Raw genomic sequence first — 19798 nt, forward strand, 5'->3', positions numbered from 1 at the left:
TATCTGCCATCTACTGAGTGCTTAGTATGTGATAGGCATTTTATAGTGTTTCTAATCCTTTTAACACTGCAAAGGTTGGTATTATCCACTATTAATGGATGAGAAAGCCAAATTTAAAGAGGTTAAGTTACTTAGCTAAGGATATACAACTAGTAGGAGGTTAAGTTGGGATTCAAGCTCTGATAAATGATTTATAATGTCATGCTGAATCTTAGCTCTGCCACTTACTTGCTGTGTGACTCAAGCAATTCATTTAACATTTTTGAGTCTGTTTTGTCATCTGTAAAATGTACACAATGAAAAAACTTACATCAAAGGGTGGTTGTTAGGACTAAACTGAGATAACATACAAAATACCAACTATGATGCTTGGTACATGGAAAATGCCCAGTAATTGGTAGCTACTATTATTTTACACACTCTCAGCAAAGAATGAGATCTGATGGAATGAGAAGTAAAGTGGAAGAAGGGTAACACCAGACCAAACTAACATCATAATTTAAGAAAAAAAGGAAAACTAATAGCCTACAGTGGACAGTGGCATCCACGATTCCAGCAGGACTCCCCAGCCTGGCTATGATTTCCAATGTTACTGTTGTAAGTATTAATACTTAGCTGTTCACAGAAGGCATATCCATGTATTTTCTCTCTAGATCTTCATGATTGTTCCACAAGAGAGATAGGGAATCTACTATCACCCTCATTTTACAGATAAGGAAAAGAAAGTCAGAGAGGTTAAGTGACTTCTGCAAGTTAAAGGACAAATTTCTTCATTTGTAATATAGGGATAATAATAATACTTTATAGGGTTATAGTGAGGTTCAAATGAGCTAATGCCCACAAAGGTGCTCTTTGTAAAATGTAAAACACAACATTTAAAACACAGAACTATGAGAAGGCTGCTAGGAAGGAGGTGAATGCTAAAATAAAAATCAGAAACTTGAGTCAAAATAAAAAAGGCACATTTTGGGCCAGATGCGGTAGCTCACACCTGTAATCCCAGCACTTTGGGAGGCCGAGGCGGGTGGATTGCGAGGTCAGGAGATCGAGATCATCCTGGCTAACACGGTGAAACCCCGACTCTACTAAAAATACAAAAAATTAGCCGGGCGTGGTGGCGGGCGCCTGTAGTCCCAGCTACTCGAGAGGCTGAGGCAGGAGAATGGCGTGAAGCCGGGAGGCGGAGCTTGCAGTGGGCCAAGACTGCGCCACTATACTCCAGCCTGGGGGACAGAGCAAGACTCTGTCTCAAAAAAAAAAAAAAAAAAAAAAAAAAAGGAACAGTTTGTATTGAGGAATGAAATAACCATCAGGTTAATCAATACCCCACCTATGTGTTAAAAGTGAGGTGAAGTAATCAAATCTGAAGGTCTAAAAGATAATATTCATTATATAAAACTTGCAAATAGCTGATGTGAACAATACTGAAGTTCTGTGATAGAATGGTAAACCACCTTTTGTGAGGTGGTAACTTTTGGCAGTAGAGCTTTTTGGTGAAGAGTGTGGACTCCACTGCCATGCTATGTTGGGCCCTAACCCTCCACTTTATGATATATGTGACAAGTAATTTAACTTCTCTGAGTCTCTGTTAACTCATCTGTACAAAAAAGCAAATAGAAGTACCTGCCTCAGAGGGTTGTCAAGAAGATTAAATGACTTGATGTATGCAAGGTTTTTAGCATAGTGCCTGAAACATGGTAAGCAGTATCTGTAAGATACTGCTTTAGAATAGGAGAAAGAGCAGCAACTGTGGTGAAACTGAAAAAAGTCCTTCAAGGGATTACTGGGCTATTCATGTTTGCAAATCAAAAGAATTCCTTTTCAGTCCATACAAAGTTAAAGACGCACAATAAAGAATACTCCAAAAGGTCCTATTTACTTGAATGACATGTAAAACTGGTGGAGGGGAAGTTTCACCAGCCCGAGCAGCTTGTCCAGTCCTGGGCTCCGCACCTTATTCCAAGTTTCAATTACCATCACATTGTTCTTAAGCCTTTCCAGGTATTTGGAAGACAGAGAGACGGGAATCACCTAAGAGAGAGGAACAACCAAAGCAAACAAAAAACTCATACCTAAGACAAATATTAATTTATACTTTCACTCAATAAGCATTTACAAAAAGCCTACTGTTAACACACAGTGTTATGAGCTAAAGACATTCAAATAAAACTTACTCTGTATCCTCAAGAGAAGTAGCAGTCTGCTGTTAGAGACTAACACACAAAGGCCAGATACAAAACAGTGAGTTCTCTGATGACAAAGCTCATACAGGTGGAGCTTTGAGGACACAGAGAAGGTTGTTAAACATGTCAAACATGGTGCCTGCCAAACTTGTCCAATCCTTTCTAAGGCAAAGTGATCCACTAGTAAACCCCCCTGAAAGAAAGATGTTTTTGAAAGAAGTATGCTACTGACTTGACAAGAGTTGAGTATTTTATCAAAGGGCAGCCAATCCACTGACTGGATAGCATTTAATAAAATGACCAAGTGCCAAAAGCTCTGCCCAACAGGTGTCACAGTAAAGAGCAAAGCCAACTGTTCCTCTGGATTTTCAACATAAAATTACTCCAGAATTGGCCAGTTGGTAGTTCCAATAGAAAACATGAGAGGCAAAAAGCATGAAATTAGAAAAGGGATGATGAGAGGAAGACACCAGAAGAACAGAGCAGAGCTACTTTTGTATCCACCTAAGAAACACAAAGTGGATACAAACCTAGTGTTTGTATCCTCAACGCATTTCTGTTCCTTGAAACCAAAAACAGTAAAACTAGAACAGCAACCTAACCTCCAAGTAAGGAAGTTGCAGGCAACTACTTCTGGGACAAAGTAACCTTAAATCTCAAGGCCGAGCAGGAGTTAACTAATACAAAAAGCTCTGCTTAAGTGGTGTCATGAAGGCTTAAAGGAAATTTAAGGCAGAAGAATGAGCACATACAAAGATACAGAAGTAGGAGAAGAGAATATTCAGGAAACTCTAAGTAGTTGAGCACAGCTGGGTTATTTAGTATAAAGGGAAGAGTGGCAGGAGCTGAGGCTGGAGAAGTACATACAGTCAGTTTCCAAAGGGTCTTGGATTTACATTCCATCTTGAAGGATATAGGGAATCACGGAAAGGCTTTAAGAAGGGAAGTAAAATGTTCAGGTTAGTGTTTTAGAAAGGTCATTCTCATTGGTGCATAAAGGAGGCAAAGGACATAAAGAGAACTGGGAAACAGCTAGACCAGTCTGAAGGCTATTTGGAAGGAGGGTGAAGGTTTAAATAGAAGCAGTGGCAGTGCAGTGAAGGTAAAGAGATGTGTTCCAGAGAATTAAGTTTGTAGTATCTATCAGACTTGGTAAGTAATTACATAAGAAAGAGTCAAGGGGCTGGGCGCTGTGGCTCACACCTGTAATCCCACCACTTTGGGAGGCCGAGGTGGGCGGATCACGAGGTCAGGAGCTCGAGACCATCCTGGCTAACACGGTGAAACCCGTCTCTACTAAAAATACAAAAAAAAATTAGTCGGGTGTGGTGGTGGGCACCTGCAGTCCCAGCTACTCGGGAGGTTGAGGCAGGTGAATGGCCTGAACCCGGGAGGCGGAGCTTGCAGTGAGCTGAGATCGCGCCACTGTACTCCAGCCTGGGCGACAAAGTGAGACTCTGTCTCGAAAAAAAAAAAAGAAGAAAGAGTCAAGGAAAACTAACAGGTTCTATTTAGGTGCCTGAGTAAATTACAATTTGAATTAGGGCAGACAAAAAGAGGAAGAACAGATTTGGAAGAAGTGATGAATTCAGATTTGAACATGTTTGAATTCGTTCTTTCATTTACACATCTTTATTGAATACCCAGTATGTGCCAGGCAATGTGTTAGGTGACAAGTGTAAACTGAGATATCCAGGTGGTAATGACCAGCAGGCAGTTAGATAGAGAAATCTCAAACTAAAAGGAAATGTCTGGCATATATAGAAGTGTAGATGTGGAAGTTATCGTCATAAAAATGACTGCTGAAGCTGTGTGAATAGATGTGATGATCATGGGGAAAAGTGGATTGATTTGGAAGAGTGCCAGCAATACAGTAATGAGTGGAAGCACCAACAATTAAAGGAAGAAGTATTAGGGTTACCACCCTTTTCCTAGTTTTTTTTTTTTTTTTTGAGACGGAGTCTCGCTCTGTCGCTCAGGCTGGAGTGTAGTGTTGATCTCGGCTCACTGCAAGCTCTGCCTCCCGGGTTCATGCCATCCTCCTGCCTCAGCCTCCTGAGTAGCTGGGACTACAGTTGCCCACCACCATGCCCGGCTAATTTTTTGCATTTTTAGTAGAGACGGGGTTTCACCGTGTTAGCCAGGATGGTCTCGATCTCCTGACCTCGTGATCTGCCTGCCTTAGCCTCTCAAAGTGCTTTTCCTAGTTTTCCTTCTGGCCCAATGACTGAAAAAGAACAGCTTCGAGTGAGGAAGAAAATAAGACAGTAAAGTTATAAAAACCAAGAAAGAAAACAACTTAAGCACCACATTATACAGAAAAATCAAGTTAAGATGCATACTAAAGTAGGGAGAAGAATAAATGTGAGGATAAATATATAAAATAAAATAATAAAGGAGAGATTGGAGAAAGATGGGGAGGTTTAACTAATCAAAGTCTTAGAGGAAGCAGAAAGGAATAGAATCCCAAAACTCAGGCAAAAGAAACAGAGAGAAACCATGTGAACTCAGACAGAATAAAGACAAAAAGTTTTAAAATGTTGACAATGCCTTTCCCTCTTCCATCCAATAGTGGGACTGAATCTGTACACCAAATGATTACAAAGGTTCCTGCTAGTCTGAACATTCTAGATTTAAGATGAAATTATAATTTGGGAAGCATTTGTCTCCCACCCCTATATTCCTCTAATGGATATGGAATGTACAAAGTTACCTGAGAAAAGTTAAAGACCGGTTGTGTTGTGCCCCATGCGATGACAGATCTGGTGACTTCCTCTGTGCTGAAGAGTTTACAATTTAAATAAACATTGCATGGTGATTGTTTCTCAGATTCTCCACTAATAAAATCTTTCCCATCTGGCACCATCAACAGCACATGCAACAGCAAAGCACTCTCTTTTGTTGACCCATTCGTCTGAATAACTAAATTATGGGAGGCTGGCATAGCCATGAAGGTTGAAGGATGTGGTGCTAGAGGGCTTGGTGACTTTCGGGTGGGGAGCACCAAGTTCTGTGCTTTCTTTGCAGTTTCCTCATGAATTTGATTTAAGTTTTGTGGATTTTTGGTATAGGTCATATCTTGGTTAAGTTCTGGTAGTGCCTTATTTGGACTTGTAGGAGCACAAAGTGGGGTATAATGGGTATTGCCACTTAACTTAGTATTGACACCAGTGATATCTTTGTTATCTGTAACAAGCTCCATGGTTACCTATAAAACACAAAAAGAGAAGAGTCAGTAAGAATGTCCTTTAGAATTGGAATTAGAATTTTGAGGTTGGAAACAACATCAGATTATTAGGAAATGAATTAACTCATCCTCAAACACTCTAATAGTAAGAATATTAACAGAATGCATATACATTAACTTGCTAGACTAAGAAAAACTAGACAGATGATTTATCAATAACAGAAGATGAACCTGGAAGATCAAGTTAAGCCAGAATAGAAGAAAGTTCCCAGAAAAGAATGGAGACATGTTTAAAGGACCCAGAAATCCAGTTGAAGAGGCTCCCACTGGCTAAATCTAGGACAATTTCAGCATCAGAATGAGTAACAGTAATGGATTATAACCTATTGAATAATAATCCATGAATCCATCCTGATATAAAATAAATATGAGAGAAGAAACAGCTCCTCCGTATAGAATGCCAATTAATAAACGCACAAGAGACGGTAGAGTTAGAAATCACCATTTGACAATCATCACAGTAATAAGTGATTCAGGTTAATCCCAGTGGAGGAACATTCTTTAAAATAACCGGCATTACTTTAAAAAAAAAATCAACGTACTGAAAAATAAAGAAAGGCTGCAGAACTGTTTCTGACTAAAGGAGAGATTAGAAAGATCTGACAAAATGCAATAGATAATCCTTGACTAGAAAAAAAATTTGCTATAAAGGCGCTGGTATAATTGGTGAAATCTTAGTACAGCCTGTAGATATAGCATCAATGCTATGCTGACTTTTAAAACTCTAGAGTATTATGCATGATGATGTCCTTGTTCTAAGGAAATACACAAAATATAAACTAAAGAATTTAGGGGGAGAGGCATGATGTACAACTTACTCTCAAATAGTTCAGAAAAAAATGTGCATGTATATGTATGGGGGAAGGAGATAAAGGGACAGAAAGAGAGACAGTGAAGAGACAGACAGACAATTATAAAGAAAATGTGACAAATAGTAAGAATTGGGGAGTCTGAGTAAAGAGTATAAAAAAAGTCTAAATGTTAAAAAGTAAAAAAGAAAAGGGATGCAGGATAAATGATGAATTTGAAGAACAGAAGTGGTCACTAACTGTCAGGAGACTCAATTACTAAGGGTAAAAGGTTCTTGCTGTTTCTTTGATCTGAAATCCGTAAGTGTTCGTAAGTGTTACACAGCAAGGTTCTTTTTTTTTTTTTGGAGACGGAGTTTCTCTGTTGCCCGGGCTGGAGTGCAGTGGTGCGATCTTGGTTCACTGCAAGCTCTGCCTCCCGGGTTCATGTCATTCTCCTGCCTCAGCCTCCCGAGTAGCTGGGACTACAGGTACCCGCCACCACACCCAGCTAATTTTTTGTATTTTTTAGTAGAGACGGGGTTTCACCGTGTTAGCCAGGATGGTTTCGATCTCCTGACCTCGTGATCTGCCTGCCTCGGCCTCCCAAAGTGCTGGGATTACAGGCGTGAGCCACCATGCCTGGCCAAGGTTCTTTTACTCTATTGAATATAGACAGCAATCTATCCAGAATAGTATTTCTCTCAAAAGAGCCAGAATAGAAAAAATTTCTAGTTGATCAATCCTATTTATAACCCCTTTCTGATTTTAAACTTTGTAGTCCAGAATGAACCAGGCAGGCAACAACTATAACTTGGATAGCACAAGAGTAAGGTGATGTTAATTTTTTGCAATAATAATCATGTAAGTCTTTAAAGCAAAGTGGTATTTACTAAGACCAAGAAGAGAGAGAAGGCTTTCAAGAAGAAAAGGCAGTATGACAAAACACAGAGGCATGAACCAGTATGATACCTTACTGATTCTTTATATAGTGTGACATAGTTATTGGTAGAGAAGCTGTAGGAGAGAAGGCTGAACGGTAGGCCAGGGTCATATAGTAAGTCTTGTACTTTATCCTTTGGGTGATTGGGAGTCATCAGGATGTTTTAGGCATGGCTGTGATGATTTTTTTTTTTTCTTTTGAGACAGAGTCTTGCTTTGCAGCCCAGGCTAGAGTGCAATGGTACAATCTCGGCTCACTGCAACCTCTGCCTACTGGGTTCAAGCGATTTTTGTGCCTCAGCCTCCCAAGTAGCTGGGATTACAGGCGCATGTCACCACTCCCGGCTAATTTTTGTATTTTTAGTAGAGATGGGGTTTAGCCATGTTGCCCAGGCTGGTCTCGAACTCCTGAGCTCCGGCAATCTGCCCACCTTGGCCTCCCAAAGTGCTGGGATTACAGGCTTAAGCCATTGCATCCGGCTGATTTTTAAAACTCACCAGGACAAAGCTATACTGAAGCCACACACCCTGATTCTGCCATCTAAGAAATCCTAACTCACCTGAATACAAGGAAATAACCCTCTCTCCAATGAATTATATACCAGAATTCATTCTATCAGGCACACTTAGTTACTTTTCTCCTTCTTTATTCCAATTACTCTAGTCTAAGCCACCATCAATCATCTCTTTTCTGGACTAATGCCACAGACCACCTCCCTCTTTCCTCTTGCAGTCTATTCTCTTGTAAAATGGAAATCAGATGATGTCACTCCCACGCTTCAACATCCTTTCCTTGGATCTTAGGCTAAAATCGAAACTCTTTACCTTACCTACAAAGCTCTGATGATACGGCTTCTACCTGACCGTTCAACTCTACTTTCTACCAATCTCTCTCCTGCTCACTATCCTCTGGCAACATTCTATCCCTTGATGACTCCAAGTCCAGTCCTGCTTTAGGGCTGTTGCATCTGTTATTCTCTCTGGAATGGTCTCTGTGTTTTTTACTTTCTCCTCTTATTCTTCAGATCTCACCTTCTATGTCACCTCCATAGAAAGATGTTCCGTGATCACCATCTCCTACTTTCTCCCATCATACCATTTATTTCCTTCATAGCACTTCCACTGCTCTATTTCAAGAGATGCTACATAAGATCAAAGACCTTGCTTTTCTTGTTCACTGCTACATCATCAGTACCAGCCAATAATGCATACTCAGCAAATACTTCTGACTTCCTGAATGTGTATCTACATACCTTGAGGGGGCCAAATACAGTCTGATCATTTTCCTGTTGCACTGGAAGTTGATCACTGAAAGAAAGCAGCTCTGATTGAATGACAGCTCGCAAAGAAAGTGACGCAGATCCAATGACTTCTGGCTGAGGAAGAAGGAGAGAGAACATTTTGGTTAGTTAAAGAGAAGCCACAGGAGATCTTAATTAAAGTGACAACATATGATGGCTTATAAAGGAAACCATGCAGGAAGAAAAAAGCTTAATTATCTAAGACAACTCTGAGATCCCACTTTCTGTCATATTTTGGTCTCTCTTCTGGTTTTTGTTACTTCTGTCTATAAGAATACAGAGGGTTTTATAAGCCACAAAGTGGTTGGAAGATTATCTTTTTCTATCACTAAGAGTTAATTCTTACTCAAAATGTTCAACTTCATTATTAAAAATAACAAATAAAATTTAGATGTCACAAATTTTTGCTATTAAAACTAGGGAAATTGTAAAGTTTAATATATCTAATGCTATCAAGGCTACGGAGAAACAAGAGGCTGTCATTTGAGTAAAGCTGGAAATATAAACTGGGAATATGCTTTTAGATGGCAAATTTGGTAACAAATATTAAAAGCTTTAAATATTTATGCTCTTTGGCCCACTAATTTCATTTCTGGGAATTTATACTAAAGAAATAATAAACAGGCCAGGCGCGGTGGCTCATGCCTGTAATCCCAGCACTTTCGGAGGTCAAGGCAGGCAGATCACCTCAGGTCAGGAGTTCGAGACCAGCCTGGTCAACATGGTGAAACCCCTGTCTCTACTAAAAATATAAAAAAATTAGTTGGGCATGTTGGCAGGTGCCTGTAATCCCAGCTACTCAGGAGGCTGAGGCAGGAGAATCGCTTGAACCCAGGAGGCTGAGGTTGCAGTGAGCCGAGACTGCGCCATTGCACTCCAGCCTGGGCAGCAAGAACAAAACTCTGTCACACACACACACACAAACACACACACACACACATACACATACACACAAAGAAATAAGAAACAATGCATAAAAAGCTTATACACAAATACGTATATGTTAAAAGTAGTTAACAATGAGATACACCTAGTTGTCCAATAATCAGGAATTAAGCTAATTATATAGCACATCCACATGATGGCATAACATGCAGCCATTAAAATGACACTTATTAAAAGTTTCTAATAATATTAATTGTATTTGTTATAATGGTTGATAAAAGGGTATTAATTCATGTATATCATAAACCTTCAAATACTTACAAAATTATGTGGAAAACACTAAATAGATATTTTTGAAGAAAATGAATAAAAACCCTCAAAATGCTAAATGATAAAAAGAAAGAATAAAACCTACATACAAAATTATATAACATATTTTGTTAATTGGAAAAAGACAATGCAGATAGGCATAAACGCTAACAATAGTTACTTCTTGGTGACAGAATTACAGGCAATTTTTGCCTTTTAAAAATTATTTTCCAAGTTTTCTACAAAAATATGTAAAACTCTTTTATAATTAGAAAAAAAATGCTGGCCAGGCGCAGTGCTTCACGCCTGTAATTCCAGCACTTTGGGAGGCCAAGGTGGGTGGATCACGAGGTCAGGAGATCGAGACCATCCTGGCTAACATAATGAAACCCCGTCTCTACTAAAAATACAAAAAAATTAGCCGGGCTTGGTGGCAGGCGCCTGTAGTCCCAGCTACTCTGGAGGCTGAGGCAGGAGAATGGTCTGAACCCGTGAGGCGGAGCTTGCAGTGAGCTGAGATTGCGCCACTGCACTCCAGCCTGGGTGACAAAGAGAGACTTTGTCTCAAAAAAAAAAAAAAAAAAAAAAAGAAAAAAAGAAAAAAAGAAAAGAAAAAAAAAAAGCCATTAACTAGGTATAGGAAAATGATTCAATGTAAATACATCGAAATGTTAATAGAGTTTATTTTGAGTTATGAAATGATGCCTTTCCCGCCCTTTCTATTTTGCTATAATTTTCCAAAAAGGACCTGTATTGTATATGTCTTCTGAAAAAAGCAAAAGAAAACAAGATGTTCTTCATGCTATCCATACCAAATAAGAGGTCAAAAGATTATAAAGACTATTCTTTTATTGAAGGAAGTAAAAACTGCTTGTTATAGTTTATTGATTTACTTTATGCCAGCTGAAAGTAATTTTATAAACTTGGAATTAGTTGATCAAAACTGCTACTCACAACTGTATTATTTTGGGCTTGGATAACTTGTGTATTCTGCCTGCAAACAGGAAGTAAAATCTCAAATTAAGGCTGATAGCCTGTATCAATATAGCTACCTTTCTCTAGAAGGGAACAGCACAATAATGAGGTTAAGAACTTGGGATCTAAAGACAGCAGATTTGGGATGGTGTCTTGGTTCTTTTATTAGATTGAGTGATCTTGGACATGTTATTTCACCAAATCTCAGTTTCTTCATCTGTAGAATGAAGATAATAATGTACCTAATTCACAGAGTTGTGGTGATTAAAATTGATAGTGTGCTTGGGTAGTCTTTAGTATTACATCTGGCCCATGACAAACAGCAGAGATTTGTAGTAGTAATAATAATAATAACAATGGATTATTAGTACTGCCTGCACCTGAAGATTCCTAGTTTAGGCAAGAATATAGTTTTAGGTATGCTCCAAATCCCTGGGGTGAAGGTAAGGCAAAGGCCAAAATCATTCAAAGTACCTTTTTCTGTGGAGTTTTCTTTGCATAAATTTGGAAAGTGAGGTTGGAATTCCACCAGTGCTCTATCATTGGGCCACCAAACTGTACTGGAAACACAAATCGCTGCTGGAACTTCACCTCTGTAAGGAGAACCAGACACACAGACATGTCACACCACCCAACTGAAGTCATCATCAATCCATGCCTTGATACCACCTGCTTCCCTTTCAAATTTAATTAAAATCTCCTGCAGAAATCTTGTCAGTGTAATTTCACAGAAAGTGCTAGGGCTGTAGGACTGAATGAGCAGGGACAAAGAGAAAACCCTGAAGATAGTACACAGAAGACAGGCAGTGCTATGTTGCTCTGCTTTGCTATGAGAAATGAATGCCGATCATGAGTACTGGATGTGTAAGGAGACATACCTATACACTTCACTTTGTTTTAGGTAATAGGACTGTTTTTAAAAGACAAGTTGGTAGGTAGTATACTAAAAGAAGGGGGCTGCCTGGAGGTGGAACAATGAGGGATAAACAGATAAATAGAAGAATGGAATAAAAAACTATAACAACAAAAATAAACTTATCTTCTGGACACTCCTATTGTCACAAACAAGGTATCAGGTACTGATGTTAGCAGTGTCAGGCAAAGCACAGTCTGTCTCTTGGGTGGAAAGGAAGGGGTGTCTGCTATAAGTGTAAGTGGAAGAAGTGATGGTGGTATTTGAGTTTGTGCTCATGGCTATAGAGTTTTAACTAGTAAATAAAAAGAATTTGAGGCCGGGTGCGGTGGCTCATGCCTGTAATCCCAGCACTTTGGGGGGCCGAGACGGGCGGATCACGAGGTTAGGAGATTGAGACCATCCTGGCTAACACGGTGAAACCCTGTCTCTACTAAAAATACAACAACAACAAAAAAATTAGCCGGGCGAGGTGGTGGGCGCCTGAAGTCCCAGCTACTCAGGAGGCTGAGGCAGAAGAATGGCATGAACCTTGGAGGCAGAGCTTACAGTGAGCCTAGATCACGCCATTGCACTCCAGCCTGGGCAACAGAGCGAGACTCTGTCTCAAAAATAAATAAATAAAATAAATAAATCAATAAAATAAAATAAAATAAAGAATTTGACACCAGAGTCAAAGGATGTAAGTTTAAGCTCCAGTTCTATTGTTTATTATTACCACCTCAGAAACACTTTATCACCTATAAAATGATCTTCCTGTCCATTCACTGCTAAGGCCCTTAAAATGGATCATGAATCTGAAGAATCCTCACAAGAGGCCCAGTTATGAAGAGAATCTGCTATTTCTAGCATTCATTCAAATGACCCATTTTAACCTACCGATCTCTCTATTCATCTCTGGCCATATTAATTGGTGACTCTATACTTTTCTTGGCACTGTTGGACAGGATCTGGACCTTGCTGTGTGGATCAATGCACAGGAACTACGAACAAAAGGTCTGGGCCCAGGAAGCCCACATCCACTAGATCAGTTTATTTGGTTGCCCTACCTGGGAAAGGGAAGTAAGATAACACTTGCACCTCATTGGTGTGCTGGGAGGATCAACTGAGGTAATAAAGGAAAAAGCACTTTAGACACTGTAAAATTCTTTATGTACAAACAGAATCCTATTTCAATTTCTCCTTACTACTTAGGTACGTTCTTGCACTGTTACTATATTTCTCATATAATTCTCTGTTTCTTAAGCTCATTATTTTTCACCACTGAGTAAAGTTAATTTACATTATGCCAGCTGCAAGCAATTTTACAAACTTGGAATTAGTTGATCAAAACTGCTACTCACAACTGTATTATTTTGGGCTTGGATAACTGATGTATTCTGTCTGTGAGTTAAGGCAGTAAGTGAAGAAAAAATTCAGGTAAATAACTTGCTAACACTGTCCCAGAGAAGATTTTTTTCAAGAGTTGAAAGGGATCCAGATTAATGCCTAGTCTAATCCATATTATTATTAAGAGAGGCCCACAGGTAAGACAGTGATTTTGCCTAAGGTGCATGATTAGTGTGTGGTATAATCAGAACTAGAACCCAGTCTTGCAATTCTTGGCTCAATGCTTATTCCACATTTCCCATATAATCCTTCTCAGAAAAACAGAGGATCAATCACTGTGGCCAAAAATAAAAATAATGTTTAAGAAGCAATATAGATTAAGGCACATTTTGGAATCGAAATGGTGCTAGGTTGAAGTTCTAGTTCTACCATAAACCAGCTGTGTGATATTACACAAGCTACTTAATTAATTTACGTCTCAGTTTCCTCTTTCCTCATCTGTGAGTTTCCTCTTTCCTCTTTATATCCTGATATGCAAAAATTCCTAAGATTAAAGGGAAGGTGCAGAACCACGTACAGGTTGGGCAGCCCTAACCCCAAAACTCAAAATCCAAAATGCTCCAAAATCTAAAACTTTCTGAATGCCAATATGATGCCAGAGTGGAAAATACCATACCCTACCTCATGTGATGGTCTCAGTCAAAACGCAGTGAAAACTTTATTTCATGCACAAAATTATTTAAAACATTGTACAAAATTACCTTCAGGCTATGCGTATAAGGTCTATATGATACATAAATGAATTTCATGTTTAGATTTGGGTCCTATGCCCAAGATATCGTATTAATGTATATGCAAATATTCCAAAATCTGAAAAAATCTGAAATCCTAAATACTTCTGGTTCTAACCACTTTGAAGAAAGGACACTCAACTTGTGTATGGTGCACTAACACTTGCAGAATCATGGAGGACAGGAGGTGGGGGAAGGGATAAACCAAGCTTGTCCAACCTGTGAGCCCACAAGTGGCCCATGATGGCTTTGAATGCAGCCCAACACAAATCTGTAAACTATCTTAAAACACTGTAAGATTTTTTTGTGATTTTTTTTTTAAGCTCATCAGCTATTGTTAGTGTTAGCGTATTTTATGTGTGGTCCAAGACAATTCTTCCAATGTGGTCCATGGAAGCCAAAAGATTGGACACCCCTGGAATAAACATATTTGCTGATACACACGCACGTGCGCACACACACACACATACACACATCTATCTATCTATCTATCTATCTATCTATCTATCTATCTATCTGGCTATCTATCTATAATGGCTTAAGGAAGGACATAAAAGCAACAACCTTGTTTGTCTGCAAGGATGCAACTTTTGAATTTTGAACCATGTGAATGGATTATCTAGTTCTAAAAGGAAACAAAACAAAGCAAAGTAAAAATTTAAAAATCCCATGTTACTATGCTGTAAAGGAAAAGTTATTTGACTATGTAGTAGGAGTGTTAGGACCACATCTTTTATTTCTCAAACTACTTCCCAGAGAAGAAACTTAACACTGATGAACTAACTATTCATAGATCAAACTGGAAAACCAAGGCAAAGGTATCCTCAGAATATATTAGAAAAGTGGCTGTAATTTTGGGTGGCAGGAACATAAATGTCTATTATATTATCCTTTTTCTGTATCTGAAATATTTAAAACAAATTAGAAAAAAAAAGACAACACCAAAAGCATAAGCAACAAAAGAAAAAAACAGATAAACTAGAGTACATAAAAATGAAAAACTTTTGTGCTGTAAACAATACCATCTAGAGAGTGAAAGGCCAACCCACAGAATGGGAGAAAATATTTGCAAATCATAGATCTGATAAGGGGCTTGTATTTAGGATATACAAAGAACCCTTATAACTCAATAACAAAGAGTCTGATTTGAAAATGAACAAAGGATCTGAATAGGCATTTCTCCAAAGAAGATATATAAATGGCCAATAAGCACATGAAAAGATGCTTGACATGACTGGCCATCAAGGAAAATGCAAATCAAAATCAATGTGATGTCACTTCACATCCACCAGGATGACCAGAATAAAAAAGAATGGAAAGTAACAAGTGTTGATGAGGATGTAGACAAATCAGAACATTCATATACTGATAGTGGGAAAATGGTGCAGCCACTGTTGAAAACAGTCTGGCAATTCTTGAAAAAATTAAAACATAAAGTTACCATATGACCCAGCAATTCTACCATTAGATATATACCCAACGGAAATGAAAGCACACGGTCCATACAAAAACATGTACACAAATGTTCACATAGCAACATTATGCAAAATTGCCAAAAAGTGGAAACAACCTGAATGTCCATCAACTGAGGAAAGGATAAATGAAATGTGGTATATCTATGCAATGGAGTATTAGCCATAGAAAGGAATGAAGGACTGATATATACTACAACTTGAAACCTAAAAATATTATGGTAAGTCAAAGATAGTAGTCAAAAAAATCACAAGTTGCATGATTCCATTTATATGAGACACCTAGAATGGACAAACTGATAGAGACAGAAAGAAGATTAGCAGTTGCTTAGGGCTGGGGAAAGAGGGAAATGGGAAGTGAAAGCTAGTAAGTATGGGGCTCCTTTTAGGGGAATGAAAATGTTCTAAAATTAGATTGTGCTGATGGTTGCACAGCCTTGAAAATATTGGCCGGGCATGGTGGCTCATGCCTGTATCCCAGCACTGTGGGAGGCCGAGGCAGGTGGATCACTTAAGGTCAGGAGTTCAAGACCAGCCTGACCAACATGGTGAAACCCCATCTCTACTAAAAATACAAAAATTAGCCAGGCATGCTGGCACGCACCTGTAATCCCAGTTACTCAGGTGGCTAAGGCAGGAGAATTGCTTGAAGCCAGGAGGTGGAGGTTGCAGTGAGCTGAGATCAAGCAACTACACTCTAGCCTAGGCGACAGAATGAGACTCCGTCGCAAAAAAAAAAAAAAAAAAAAAAAAAAAAAAATTAAAAAATTTTATACTTTAAACGAGTAAATTGTACAGTATGTAAATTATGTCTTGTTAAAGTTGTTTTAAAAGAAGGAAAATGGCGACAGTTGAAAGAAAATGATTTAAGCATCATAATTTTTGAGTTCTAGTCAGTTATGTTACTAGTGACCTGCTGCCTTATATTAGAATAGTCATAGTATCACTGGGCCTGTTTACTCCCTTATAAAATACAGAAATTACAGTAGATTCACTTCAAAGTTCTTTCTAGCTCTAAGATTTTATGATACTACAAAAGTCAAATGAGGCCAGGCATGATGGCTCATGCCTGTAATCCCAGCACTCTGGGAGGCCGAGGTGCATGGATCACCTGAAGTCAGGAGTTCGAAACCACCCTGGCCAACATGGTGAAACCACGTCTCTACTAAAAAATACAAAAATTAGCTGGGTGGGGTGGCATGCGCCTGTAATCCCAGCTACTCAGGAGGCTGAGATGGGAGAATTGCTTGAACCCGGGAGGCGGAGGCTGCAGTGAGTAGAGATTGCGCCACCACACTCCAGCCTGGGCGAAAGAGCGAGACTCCATGTCAAAAAAAAAAAAAAAGTCAAATGAGTAATTACGAATTCAAAAATTCTTCCAAAGTCAGAATGTCTAAGGTGCAGAAAACCAGTGTGTCTCTTACTTCCATTTGTAATTTTACTGGAGGCGAGTCGAACAACCTCAGTGATCAAAGCTGTCTTTCCCAATCCGCTTTCCGAAAAGCCCACAGGAAAGTGATATTCTACAAAGAAAGTGCTAAAAAGAAAAACAAAAAAAGTGATTAAAAACTAACCAAACAATAAACCTAATTTCCGTCTGATAAATCCAACATATATTTGAAGTCCTATTTTCAGGACCTCTAGTACTCAGAAGCCTTACCTCTTCTTCAAAGCTTTCCACCAATCCTTGTCAGAGAATCAAAGGTTCCCTTTCTTGCGTTCCCACAGCACTTTTAATACAAAACATCTATTTTGGGCCCTAAAGCCTTATGTTATAGATAGCCATTTAAATGTTTCTCTGTCCTGCTAACTGTAAGATATGTAAGAACAGAGTCTGTGTCTTAATTTTCTTTAGTCCCATACTTACACAGTTCTTGGGATCTAGTGGGGATTCAGTATATTTCTGTACATTAAATGATGCATATGAAAACACATCCCAAATCACAGTATTATACAACTTTTGATTATTATCATCACACACACTTTCGAAAAATGTCAAATTTAGCTTTCTCATGTTAGAGACATACCGCTTTTTTGCTGTAGTCACCTTAGGTGGTGGACCAGCATAGCTTTTTTTGTCAGGGGTCATCTGATGATTATCTGGAGGAATTCCCATGGTTTCAATGATGATTCTGACTGAATGTGTTCTACCCAAAAGGGCCAGTCTATCCACACTTAGTGTCATCGTTTGGGTATCTTCTGGAGTTTCTGAGAGCATCTGTTGTTCAACCAAATTTCTGAAAGGAGTTCACACGAGCAGTGAGGCATACTGTTACAGGCTTCACATGAAACAATCTAGTTTGCACAGGCAAGATGAGGAAAGAGGGAGGGCAGCAAGTTTTAATTTTTTAATTTTTATTTTTGCACAGGGTATTGCTCTGTCACCCAGGCCAGAGTGCAGTGGCATGATCATGGCTCACTGCAGCCTTGACCTCCTGGGCTCAAATGATCCTCCCACCTCAACTTCTCAAGTAGCTGGGACCACAAGCATGGGTCATCACACCCGGCTAATTTTTGTATTTTTTGTACAGATGAGATATTACTATGTTGCCCAGGCTGGTCTTGAACTCAGACTCAAGCAATCCTCCTGCCTCAGCCTCCCAAAGTGCTGGGATTACAGGTGTGAACCACCACACCCAGTCAAGCATCTTGATTCACAAGTTATCAAGGATTGGAAACAACCTTAATTATCAGAATTCTGGTCCTATAGTGCAAGAAATCTCAAAAAATGTAAAAACAATTATAATCTAAAGGTTTGAGAGTGTATATTCAGGGTAACTGGAATCTATGCTCGCAGTACAAAAAATTTTTAAATACTATATATATACATATACACACACACACACACACATACACACACACACACATATACACACACATATATACACACACACACACACATATATACAATACACATGAGTACAGAAACTGAAACTACAAATTTAGGTTTTTCTAGAAGGGACACAGACCTTATTTCAGTTACCCACTATCCTAATGTAACTACTATTGTCACTTTTGTGTATTTCTTCTCATTTGCTTTCCTTATGCATATTTTCTACATAGTCGTGATTACAGTACACATACAACCTAGAATCCTGCTTTCTTCCTTAACCATTTAAATTATACCTATCTTGGTAGAATCAATAAAATGAAAATGACCATACTGCCAAAAGCAATCTACAAATTCAGTGTAATTCCCATCAAAATACCCTCATCATTCTTCACAGAACTAGAAAAAAAAATCTTAAAATTCATATGGAACCAAAAAAGAGCCCACATAGCCAAAGCAAGACTAAGCAAAAAGAACAAATCTGGAGGCATTACATTACCTGACTTCAAACTATACTGTAAGGCCATAGTCACCAAAACGGCATGGTATTGGTATAAAAACAGACCCACAGACCAATGGACCAGAATAGAGAATCCAGAAATAAAGCCAAATATTTATAGCCAACTGATCTTCGACAAAGCAAACAAAAACATAAAGTGGTGAAAGGACACCCTATTCAACAAATGGTATTGGGACAATTGGCAAGCCACATGTAGAAGAATGAAATTGGATGTTCATCTCTCACCTTATAAAAATATCGACTCAAGATGGATCAAGGACTAAATCTAAGACCTCAAATCATAAAAATTCTAGAAGACAACAATGGAAAAACCCTTCTAGACATTGGTTTAGACAAAGACTTCATGACCAAGAACTCAAAAGCAAATGCAACAAAAACAAAGATAAATAGATGGAACTTAATTAAACTAAAAAGCTTCTGCACAGCAAAAGAAACAGTCAGCAGAGTAAACAGACAACCCACAGAATGGGAGAAAATCTTCACAATCTATACATCTGACAAAGGACTAATATCCAGAATCTATAAGGAATGTAAACAAATTAGCGAGAAAAAAATCAAACAATCGCATCAAAAGTGGGCTAAGGATATGAATAAACAATTCTCAAAAGAAGATATACAAATGGCCAACAAATGTATGAAAATATGCTCAACATCACTAATGATCAGGGAAATGCAAATCAAAACCATAGTGCGATACCATTTTACTCCTGCAAGAATGGCCATTAAAAAAAAAAAAAAAAAAAGAATGTTGGTGGGGATGTGGTGAAAAGGGAACACTATTACGCTGCCGGTGGGAATGTAAACTAGTACAACAACTATGGAAAACAGTGTGGACATTCCTTAAATAACTAAAAGTAGAACTACCATTTGATCCAGCAATCCTACTTCTAGTATCTACCCAGAGGAAAAGAAGTCATTATATGGAAAAGATACTTGTACACGAATGTTTATAGCAGCACAATTTGCAATTGCAAAAATATGGAACCAGCCTAAATGTCCATCAATCAACGAGTGGATAAAGAAATTCCATATATATATATGGAATACTACTCAACCATAAAAAAGAAACGAAATAACGGCATTTGCAGCAATCTGGATGGAATTGGAGACCATTATTCTAAGTGATGTAGCTCAGGAATGGAAAACCAAACATTGTATGTTCTCACTCATAAGTGGAAGTTAAGCTATGAGGATGCAAAGGCATAAGAATGATACAATGGACTTTTGAAACTGAGGGAAACAGTGGGAAGAAGGTGAGGGATAAAAGACTACAAATTAGAGGCCGGGTGCGGTGGCTCACACCTGTAATCCCA

General features: G+C 38.6%; 1 protein-coding gene across 11 annotated transcripts in view; it reads right to left on the reverse strand.

Moving 5' to 3' along the window:
- Window positions 1–19798, reverse strand: part of LOC105468732 (C2 domain containing 3 centriole elongation regulator) — a 155797-nt gene that overhangs the window by 75825 nt on the left and 60174 nt on the right. For 10 of the 11 annotated variants that reach the window (XR_011610922.1, XM_071075276.1, XM_071075282.1 and 7 more), the window contains 6 exons: window positions 17163–17372; window positions 16560–16672; window positions 11105–11223; window positions 8414–8536; window positions 4897–5391; window positions 1880–2031 (listed from right to left, as the gene is read on the reverse strand). Coding sequence is in view for 10 of the 11 variants with exons in the window: in XM_071075276.1 (XP_070931377.1) it covers window positions 1880–2031; window positions 4897–5391; window positions 8414–8536; window positions 11105–11223; window positions 16560–16672; window positions 17163–17372 (1212 nt within the window). In the remaining variant the exon portion in view is untranslated. The remainder of the gene's footprint in view (window positions 1–1879; window positions 2032–4896; window positions 5392–8413; window positions 8537–11104; window positions 11224–16559; window positions 16673–17162; window positions 17373–19798) is intronic. The other variant, XM_071075279.1, reaches the window with a different exon arrangement.

The sequence above is a fragment of the Macaca nemestrina genome, chromosome 12 (assembly GCF_043159975.1).
Source record: "Macaca nemestrina isolate mMacNem1 chromosome 12, mMacNem.hap1, whole genome shotgun sequence".
In the NCBI taxonomy this organism is placed as follows: Eukaryota; Metazoa; Chordata; class Mammalia; order Primates; family Cercopithecidae; genus Macaca; species Macaca nemestrina.